Source organism: Hemitrygon akajei, chromosome 1 (genome assembly GCF_048418815.1).
Source record: "Hemitrygon akajei chromosome 1, sHemAka1.3, whole genome shotgun sequence".
NCBI lineage: Eukaryota > Metazoa > Chordata > Chondrichthyes > Myliobatiformes > Dasyatidae > Hemitrygon > Hemitrygon akajei.
The window spans coordinates 110271524-110282228 of record NC_133124.1 but is presented as its reverse complement, the minus strand read 5'-3'; the positions used below and the strand labels follow the sequence as shown (position 1 = coordinate 110282228).

General features: G+C 48.4%; 1 protein-coding gene across 5 annotated transcripts in view; it reads left to right on the top strand.

The window, feature by feature from the left end:
* The first annotated feature begins 7294 nt into the window (after nt 1–7294).
* dpy19l1l (dpy-19-like 1, like (H. sapiens)) overlaps nt 7295–10705 on the top strand; it is a 114773-nt gene continuing 111362 nt past the window's right edge. The window contains exons 1-4 of one of the 5 annotated variants that reach the window (XM_073049867.1): nt 7295–7453; nt 7571–7713; nt 8955–9329; nt 9936–9960. In XM_073049867.1, coding sequence (XP_072905968.1) covers nt 9077–9329; nt 9936–9960 — 278 coding nt within the window. In that variant the 5' untranslated portion in view covers nt 7295–7453; nt 7571–7713; nt 8955–9076. The remainder of the gene's footprint in view (nt 7454–7570; nt 7714–8954; nt 9330–9935; nt 9961–10705) is intronic. The other 4 variants (XM_073049857.1, XM_073049877.1, XM_073049848.1 and 1 more) reach the window with 4 other exon arrangements.

The following is a 10705-nucleotide window of genomic DNA, read 5'->3' as shown; positions in this document are numbered from 1 at the left end:
TCTCTCCACAGATGCTGCTTAACTTGATGAGTGTTTCTAGCATTTTCTGTGTTTGTATTGGTGAGTAGGTTACTGGCGGGTCAATTACTCTAAGTGCTGCTTATACTATCTCTCACTGTGCTGATGTTTGAGTGGACTAGTTTAGGCAGTGATCAAGACTAACCTGGATAATTTTCTGCATTCTTGCCTGGGTGCCAGTGTTGTAAATGTACTGGAACAGCTTGGTCAGAGGTGCAGGTAGATCTGGAGCACAGGTTCCCAGTAGTACAGCTGGGATGTTGTCAGGTCCCGTAGACTTTTCTGTATCGAGTGCACTAAGCTGTTTCTCTAAAGGAATTGCCAAGGGGTCTGTTTCTGCGAAACTGGGAACTCAGGAGATTGCTGAGACTAACCATCCACAGAACCTGGGCTGATGTTGGAATATGTCCACACCATGTGGCCCCCATTTCTGCAGCCCTGTGCCACATGCCTGCCCTGTCTACACTCACTATCTTGATATGAAGAGTGCTGTAGACTAAGGCCTTCCTCTCATTGTAATAATTGCTCTACTTGCAGGTTAATTTAATCAGCCATTCAACAGTCCGCTATCTGCTGGGATCGGGCGATGTAGAATGAGGAACATGATGGGGAACTGGACTGTCCTCAACTAGTCAATGAAGGGTCAGTTCCACTGCAGGACAAGTGTGAGGTGAACATGTAGTGTTGGTCATCAGGGACCATTGTTCTACTCCTGCAGGTATATGGGTCTGTCTGTATGTGATTCATGTCCAATGACAGAGAAGTTTATGGCACTGGGCTCCACTGCATGTTAACAGATGCTCATGCACAGTACACACATTCACACCTGCTACACACACTCACACACGTTCACATACACTCACATACATGAATATACACACACACAAGTCCACAGACACTCACACAAATGTGCACACACACTCACACATCCCAGCACACACTCACATGCACTCATCAACACCCACACACATTCACGTACACTCATTCACATTCAGGCACTCATACACACATTCACACATGCCCATACACCCATGCACATGCATTCACGCATGCTCACACACACACATCCACATGTGTGCACACAGACCCATGCATACATGTGTGCACGTACACACATGCACATACTTTCACACATTCAGGTCATTGTCTCCAAGGTGATCAGTGGCAGGAGGAGGGAAAGAAGAACATCGATGTCAATCAAATATTTATCACAGAACAAAACAGTGAGAATGGCAGGAATTTCCCAGGGTCAACATTCAGGATCGCTGGATCATGGAAAAGACCATCTGGGAAAGATCCTCCTGCTGGAACTGACAGACTGTACTGGTGAGCCCTGATCATTATTTACTTCTTACCGAAACTGTTCCCAGTCATCCTGTGAATATATGTCTCATTTCCATATCTGTCACTTGATGGTTTGTAATCCCTACAGCACTTTGTTTCACAAGTGCTCAAAAATTAAATCTAGTCTCCCTTCGGGACCACTAACATCGAAAGGCTGAAACCCATTCTTCCCAAACCACAAGATGACTGACAGCCAGGGTCCTGTGGCTCCCCCCACACCTCCCCAATCCCCCCACACAACCACCACCAGCCGCATCCCTCCCTCAGCCTGCATCTGCCTTTAGGATCTCCCTGGCCAATCCGGGGGGGGGGGGGGGGGGCGGTCATGGGAGGAGACAAGCATGGAAAAATAGCCAGTAAGAGCCCGCACTATCACCTGACCACTATCCCGGTGGTCACTGGTCCTGTTTTTCCACTGTGACGGTCCTGCTACCATTTCTTTAAAGATGTATTTCAGTACCTTTCCTGCCACTGATGGGCCTTTTGTTCTCGTTGGTCACTGTCTACTTTATAAATAATGGGCTTCAATCACAGCTTTCCGATCAGTGGAAGATGTTTTACAATCTGTGGAATTCGAAAAGATGACAACTAGCATCCATTCTCTTCAACATCACCTCCTTCAAAAGATGCAGGTCATTGGTCCTGAGTTCATCATCTTCCAGATTCATCCATTTCCTCAGTACTGGTTTCCGCTGATCCTAATTCCCCAGTCACTCTTTGTCACTCCCCACCTTTTCTGCATCTAAAAGATTTTATTTAATTCCTTCACTCTTTCTTGACTTCCGGATATATTTTACTCAGATCTCCATCTGTTAGGGACCCACATTCATTTTTGCCACTTTTCACTATTATAAACCCCCAGAGGCTCTCAGTTTGTCTTCTTGATTGTCACTCAGACTGGCTTGAATCCCACTTCTCAATTCCCGAAGTCCCAGTGTAGATCCCCATTCCAGGAGAACTAACTCACGCCACTTAATCCATATCTAATTTGCTTGGGCTTTCTTGCAGTACAGTACCACCAGTGTCCAACACAAGTCTCTACACATCGGATCCCTGAACTGGTGAAATGGACAGGGCTGGACTTCACTGGACTGGGAAGGCTTCACTGAATGATGCAGGAATAACTGGGCTGGATTACCATGAGTGGATTACCAGCAATGACTGAGCTGCAGTGGTCCTGATGAAAGGCCATTGACCGGAAACATTAATCTGATTCTCTCTCCATAGATGTTACCCCCTAACTGAGTGTTTACAGAATAGTTATTCCTGTGCTGCAGTCGAATGGATAGGATGGCAGGAGTGGATAAGCAGAACTGGATTGCTCAGAGCTGGGGTGGCTTAAGGTCTGGGGCGAGTTAAGGACTGTGATGGGTTAAGGATTGGGATGGGTTAAGGTTGTGGCAGGTTCAGGACTGGGGTTGGTTCAGGACTATGGTGGGTTAGGGTCTACGGTGGGTTAAGGACAGTGACAGGTTAAGGGCTGTGATGGGTTGAGGACTATGGTGGGTTAGGGTCTAGAGTAGATTAGGGACAAGAGTTGCCTGTTGATCAGGTTGGAGTAAGCCCTGGAATGGAATGGGATTATGCAGACAGGAATAGCTGCCATGAACTGCAGGAACTGACCCGAGACGTTTTCCTGCATGCTGACAGTGTCCTGGAGAGGTGAGTAACTCTCAGTCAGACTGACGCCTTGCCATCGAATTCTGTCAGCAGCTCTGTGAGAGAGCAGTCTTTGCACTTGTTTCTTTGTCCCTTCACCAGACGGAGAATCCCCAGGATCAGACACACAATATCCCAGCCACCCAGGTTGTTGGACATGGTCTGTCAGCCAACTGTGATCACAGCCTCCACACTGCACTGCACTGTCCATGGTGTTGTGAGTTCCCCTTGCTGACAGTACTCAGGGAGCCTCACACTCTGGCCGTGGTGGTACTGAGAGAGCATTGTACTCTGTGAGGCTGGTACTGAGGGTATGCCACACTGTGGAAAGGGCCACAGCAGATGTCACCGCTTTTGGCACTGCCCCATCCACAGTGAGACCCTCCTTCAGTACTGCCCTTCTGCCAGCGTGATAGTTCCTCTGTATTGCCCCTCCCAAGTGTGATACTCCCTCAGTACCGTCCCTCCCACAGTGTGACACTCCCTCAGTACCGTCCATCCAACAGTGTGACGCTCCCTCAGTACCGTCCCTCCCACGGTGTGACGCTCCCTCAGTATCATCCATCCCACGGTGTGGCTCTCCCTCAGTACCGTCCCTCCCACGGTGTGACACTCCCCCAGTACTGTCCATCCCACAATGTAACACTCCCTCAGTACCGTCCCTCCCACAGTGTGATACTCCCTCAGTACCGTCCATCCCACAGTGTGACGCTCCCTCAGTACCGTCCCTCCCACAGTGTGATACTCCCTCAGTACCGTCCATCCCACAGTGTGACGCTCCCTCAGTACCGTCCCTCCCACTGAGGGAGCACTGCATTGTAAGAGGCGTGATACCGAGAGAGTGTCACATTGTGGGTGGGGCAGTGGCAAAGGATGTAATGTCTGGTGTGGCCCATTCCTGCCTCTCAGTATTATTTGGGATTGATCATTATCATCAACTGATATTCACAGAGCAGCTTTGTGTGATTTTGCTGTGCATGCAACGGCCATAAAGCTTTTATGGGAGGGTGGAATCACGCACCCTGTTTCACTAGCCCCCTTCATCCCAACCTGGTCCCAGCATCTGACAGCGTCTCTGCATTCCACCTTTCCGTTCCTAGGGCCCCTGTCACAAGGTTTCCTTCACCCAGTGATGTTCACATCAGCCACCTGGTTGGATGCCCCAACGGAGAGCCTGATGTTCAGCTGATGCTGCAGAGTGGACCCCTCCCACCAACGTGGGTCAATGTGACCCCTTGCTCTGGTCTGATTTTAATGTGGGGTGTTCTGCTCCATCACCAGACCATATATGTTAACACTCAGTCTGAGAAGCAGCTTCCTTGCAGTGTGACACCCTCTTCAGTGAGACCCCTCACCTCTGAAAGCAGTGGGAGTGCAGCCATTCTTGAACTCAGAGAGAGAAGTTGGAAACACTCTCTGATGATGGAATCTGGAGCAATGCACAAAACGACCGAGGAGCTCGCCGGGTCAGGCAGCATCTATGCAGGAAATGCTCAGTCTGAACTGAACGTGATGGACAAGAGCTGACCAGCAACTCACATAAAATTCTGGAGGAAATTGACAGGTCAGGTAGCATCCATCTATGGAGGGGAGAAAACAGTTGACTTTTCAGGCTGAGACCCTTTATCAGGACTGGAAAGGAAGAGGGCAGAAGTCAGAAGGTGGTGCGGGAGGGGAGGGAGTACAATTGCTCTGTCCTGTAATTTCAGATTCATAAGAACAACACGCTGTAAAAGAACAATGCAAAGCCTTTAACAGTAGAGAGATTTCAGCTTCAGTCTGGGTAGGCTCCATTGAGGGAGAAGAGGAGGGAGGACCAGAAGGCTGGAGTGGAATGGAGCAGACAGGAAGACTATGTGACAGATGGCCAGATAGCCTGATTACAGAAAGTTCAGCGAGGAAGTAAAAGAGGGGATAAAAGTGTGTGTGTGTGTGTGTGTGTGTGTGTGTGTGTGTGTGTGTGTGTGTGTGTGTGTGTGTGTGTGTGTGTGTGTGTGTGTGTGTGTGTGTGTGTGTGTGTGTGTGTGTGTGTGAGAGAGAGAGAGAGAGAGAGCAGCAGCAAGCGTAACATGGATTCAAAATTATCTCCCCTCCTCTCCCACAACCATATACTGCCTTCCCCGAGAATGGACTGTATGCTCTCCCCCTCTCTGCTGCATGAATGTTCACCACTCCCCTCCTGTCCTCCATCATCGTAGTCCTCAACTTTAAAATGGGAGTAGGTAGTTCTAGCTCTTGAGTCTTGACAGAAGGCAGGAGGAGCTGGCCTGCCACCTAGTGAGGAGACCTCAGCGCTAGGAGTAGGTGCTTGAAAAACATCTGTCAGGCTGGAGTGTGGGTATGAGAGTTAGACCAAAAGAACACTTTTATAGGGCTGGCACATATGGACCCCTTTTGCAGCGATCTTGTCTAATGTGTAACTATCTCAAGTTAAAACAATGGCTGCTAAAAAAGCAGCCAACAATCAGAGTCATTGATAAATCCAGTTGGGAATTCTGGAAGTTGGAGGAGTGAGTATCTAGCAGTGATTACTTGGGAATGGCTATGAGTAGATTCTGAGAAGTGATTTTCTAGTTTTGGATTGCTTGGTACAGACAGATTCCTAGAAATGGATTACTGACATCCGCCTCTCAGAACAGACCTTCTACTCCCAGCCCCACTATGTACAAACGTCAGGCAGAAGAAAACATCAGAGGTTTCCTTGGGAAGGGGAATGTTCACACATTCCTGTAGGAATCTCCAGAGCAGTGACCTAAGTGTGTTTGATGGGAGCCCAGAGTAATGGATAGAATATGAGTAAACCTTCCCATCAGGCCCCTTCTGTCCTCCACATTAGACGAAGTGTGGAGCTAAAGTAGTGCAAGTCCTTCATACTTCCAATTGTCATAGAAAGAGGCCATTCAACCCATCAAGTTGATGCCAACTCACACAGGAATCCTTTCTTCCACTAATTTTCCCTGTAACTTATTTTCCCCATATTCCCATGCTCTACTCTTTCCTTCCCCACATCCCTGCTTCCACAACTCACCAACACAATGTGGCCAGATACGGTGTCCAATTAATCCACTGATCTTTGGGATGTAGAAGGAAATTGGGGACCCCGGAAAACTATGCAATCACAGGGAGAATGTGCAAACTCCACACCGACAGCATGCAATGTTGGAACAGACCCAGGTTACTGGAGCTGTGAAGCAGCAGTTCTCCAGCTGTCTGCACTGTGATGGACATTGAAAGAGAAGATATTGAGAGAGGGGTTGCTGGGGCTCACTTAGGTGGTGGGGTCAGAGACTTAAATCTGGAGTTTGTGGGTTTAAGGCCTGATTGTAACCGGGGGAGAGGTACACTCTGAATATCAGAGTTCCAGGGTCTGGGATTGAGCAGGATGTCCAGGGACCAGAGTATGGGACACTATGGTCAGAGATCAGATCTAAGGGTCAGAGCCAGAGCATAGGTCACAACTAGGGGCTGGGTGGGGGTCATAAGTAGGAGGCTATGGGTTAGGGGTCAGAGCTGGGGGAGGGATGAAGGATCAGAACCAGGTGCCTAGGGGTCAGGGGACAGTGGTCAGAGCTAGTGGGACTGATGGTCGGAGCCTTGAATCTGGGAGCCAAGAGTCAAAATGATGGGTCAGGAGTTGAAACTTTGAGCTTAGGGTAAGTGGTCAGAGTTACCAGTCTGAAGGTCACGGGGTTCGAGATCTCAGATACCAAACCCAAGCCAGTGAGGGATATTCTGGTACACCCTGAGGGTCAGAGATGAGGGTGACAGTATTCACTGAGAATGAAATTAGGAAATGTTGTTGATAGTGAAGGTTACCTTAGATGACAGGGGGATCTTGACCAGGTAGAGAAGTGGGCAAAGGAGGAGTAAATGGATTTCAATACACATAATTGTGAGGTGATGCATTTTGGAAAGTGTATCTAGCATAGGACTGAAACCGTGAATGGTAGGGAATGAGGGAATGTAGTGGAACAGCGGGATCTAGGAGTACAAGAATGTATAGTTGAAAGCAGCATCACAGGTAGACAGGGTGGTGAAAAAGGTGTCAAACATTCTGATCTCCATCAGTCTGGACACTGAGCATAGTAGCTAGGGCATATGTTGCAGTTGTACAAGTCATTGGTAAGGCTACACTTGGAGAACACTTCTGTTGGGGTAATCTACTGTATCTGATACTCCTGATGTGCCCACTTCTACATTGGTGACATCTAATGTAGATTGAGATCTGCTTTGTCGAGCACCTTCAATCCGTCCACAAAAAGCAGGATTTCCTGGTGCCCAACCATTTTAATTCCAAGCTTCATTCCCATTTTGACCTGCTGCTTCTTTACAGCCATGATGAGGCCACTCACAGACTGAAGGAGCAACAACTCATATTTCATCTGGGTGGCCTCCAACCTGATGGCATGAACATCGATTTCTCTAAGTTCAGGTAATTCTCCCCCTTCTCCTTCCATTCCCCATTCTGGTTCCACTCTCACTTCTCCCCTTCTCATCTGCCTATGATCTCCCTCTAGTGCCCCTCCTCTTTCCCTTTTTCCATTGTCAGGGTGGTCACTGGCCGGACTGGACCCAGGTGCGGAGGAACGACAGACTCTGTTACAGTGGGCATTGCAACAATTCAACCCAAGTGCAGAGGAACAGTGGAGGAAACAAGAAGTTGTACATAGGAATACAAACAGAGCATTGGAGGTATGACCGAGCAACATCGTGAGGCAAATTACTCTCCACAAACACAGTATTAAATGAGAGTCTCCTTCAAATAATCACAGGATGTGTGAAACCTGTGTCACCTTGACCAGATTAAACAGAAAGCACAAGAGCTTAATGATTCATGTTAAAACAACAATTAGTAAACACAAGTGCTTGAGAAACCCAATGGTCCATGGCATGAAAGCTGTAGAGGCCTACAGGGCTCATAACAAACAAGAGAAAATCTGCAGATACTGGAAATCCAAGCAACATACACAAAATGCTGGAGGAACTCAGCAGGCTGGGCAGCATTTATGCAAAAGAGTAGGGTCTTGGCCCAGATCTGTTCCATAGATGTTGCCTGGCCTGCTGAGTTCCTCCAGTATTTTGTGGGCTCATGACATCCACTCTCCTATTAGATTATTTCTTCTCCAGCCCTTTATCTTTTCTACTTATCACCTCCTATTTCTTCTTCCTGCACCCACCTGGCTTCACCTGTCACCTTCTAGCTGTATTCCTTCCCCTCCCCCTCTTCTTATTCAGGCTTTGTCCCCTGAATGTCGAGGAATGACCCTTAAAACGATGAGAAGCATAGTTAAGATGGATGGTAACAGTTTTTTCCCCCAGGGTAGGGAAGTCCAAAGTTCAGGTTTAAACTGAGAGGGAAAATATTTAAAAGGGACCTAAGGGGGCAACTTCTTCACCCAGAGGGTGGTGAGAATATTGAACAAGTTGCCAGAGGAAATGGTTGAAGCAGGTACAATAGTATGATTTAAGAAATACTTGGATACGTATGGAGGAGTGGGACTTAGAGGGAAATTGGGTCAATACAGGAGATTGGGACTAGCTGTGCAGACTTTGGGTGGCATGGAGTGGTTGGGTTGAAGGGCAAGGACCTGTGCTGTATTGCTTTACAACTTTCTGGTTGTGACTAGACTTGGTTACTCAGAGTGACTTACAAGGACTGTATTGCTCAGGGTGGGCTGTTGGAGGTCAGTTGGTTACTATAGGTGTTGCTTGAGGTGGGTTTGTTGCAGGGGGTGGGGTGAATTGCTGGGTTTTGGTTGCTTGTGTATGTTGTCGGGGGCTGAGGGCTGGCTTTGGCAGAGTTTGAGTTGCCAGGGGTTTGTTGCTGGACTGCGCTGCACGCTCTGAACGTTGGGCGTGCGTGCTGTGAGCCTGGAGTACTTGCTGCGACCGCTGGTGTCACCTCTTGTCTGCATTGTGCCCTCCTCTCCTAGCGATGTTGCCGTGGTGACTGTGGCGGTTTCGGACTCAGGAGAGGAGTGCAGGGCTGGTGCCGCCGCTACGCTCGCCCGAGGCTCCGGCGCGGGCCTCGGCCTGGCCTGCAGACGACCCTGGAATGGCGATGAAGATCCGCAGCGGCGGCAGGGGCAACCGAGGCCTGGCTGAGGAGCGGCAGCGCTGTCCGCCCGCCAAAACCAGGGTCTCGCAGAAAGGCACTAGCCCACGCCGAGACAGGCGGAGGGACTGCGCAGCCCCCGAGGCCAAGGCTGGCGGCTTGGGATTCTCCGGCAAATGGGTGTCCGGCATTGGGGAGCAGCTCGGCCTCCATGATGCAGCGATCAGCGGCCTGGGGACCACCATCCTACTCGGTGAGGGTTGGGGGTGAGAGGCAGCCTGAGCAGGGGAGGATGAATGGGTGGGAGGGGAAGGGATTGTAGAGCAGAGAGTGGTGGGTTGATGCAGGTGAAATAGGAGGGGCTGGGGATCGGGGTATGGGAGAGAGGGAGGGAATGGAAGATTGAGAAGGAGGGTTGGGATAGAGAAAAGGGGACGGCAGGAGTTTGAAAGGGGAGATGAAGATAGGGAGTGAGGTGGTGGGGTCGAGAGGGATTGAAGAAAAAGCGACAGGATGGGAAAGAGGAGGAGGAAAGGGAAGTTAGTGAGATAGTGAGGAGGACAAGGTGGATGGGGAGGAAGGAGGTAAAAGAAGCTGTGTTGGAGGGAATGCAGTTAGTTGAGGTGGAGTAGAAATGTAACAGAGTGAGCCGAGCGGGGGAGGAGGGGGGGGGTAAATGCAGTTGCAGGGAGTGGTGGAAGGACAGACAGCGAGGGGATAGGTAACGAGAATTAACTCATTTTCACTCTGGTCTGTACAATCAGCTTTTATTGGGAAGCAAAACTGGTGGTAAAATGTGGGATAACTGTAAAAATACAAAATCAGATCCTTATTGATCATTTGCATCCCTCTCTCATAGCTATCATCGTGGGAATTTTGCATTGGTGAGTATATTATGATTTGCTTAAGGTTATCAAAGCTGCTGTTTGCAGAATCCAGTGACATTTTAGTTTTGTCAAGATGCATTAATGTCAAACTGACTGTATAGCTATCCTTGTGAAAGAAAATAAAATGTTCGTCATTATATACCAATATTCAGTCTCCTTTAATAAGCTGGATAAGTGTCAAATTCTGCCACAAACAGTGCCTGGGTAGTTTGGTACAATTGCATAGACAGTGTGGCCATTTTTTAGGTACAGGAGTGGAACTAAGTGTGGTCTGCTGCTTTATTTCATCCACTTCAGGGTTTTTCATGTTATGCATTCAGAGATGATCTTCTGCACACCACTGTTGTAACAGGTGGTTATTTGAGTTACTGTCTCCTTCCCATCTGTTTGAACCAATTTGGCCATTCTCCTTTGATTACTCTTATTAACTGCCACTCAATGGATTTTTTTGTTGTTTTTCGCACCATTCTGTAAACTCTGGAGAGCGTTGTTGTTAAAATCATAAGTTTGTGAGATACTCAAACCACCCTGTCTGGCATGAACAATCATTCAATGATTAGAGTCATTTCCTCTCCATTCTGATATTTGGTCTGAACCACATGAACATGTTTACATTTTTTATGCAATGAGTTCTTGCCTCATTGGCTGATTAGATATTTGTTTTAACAAGCAGGTGTACCTAATAATGTGGCCACCGAGTGTATACAGGCAAGTGAATTGGAGATAAGAGGATGCAGAATAT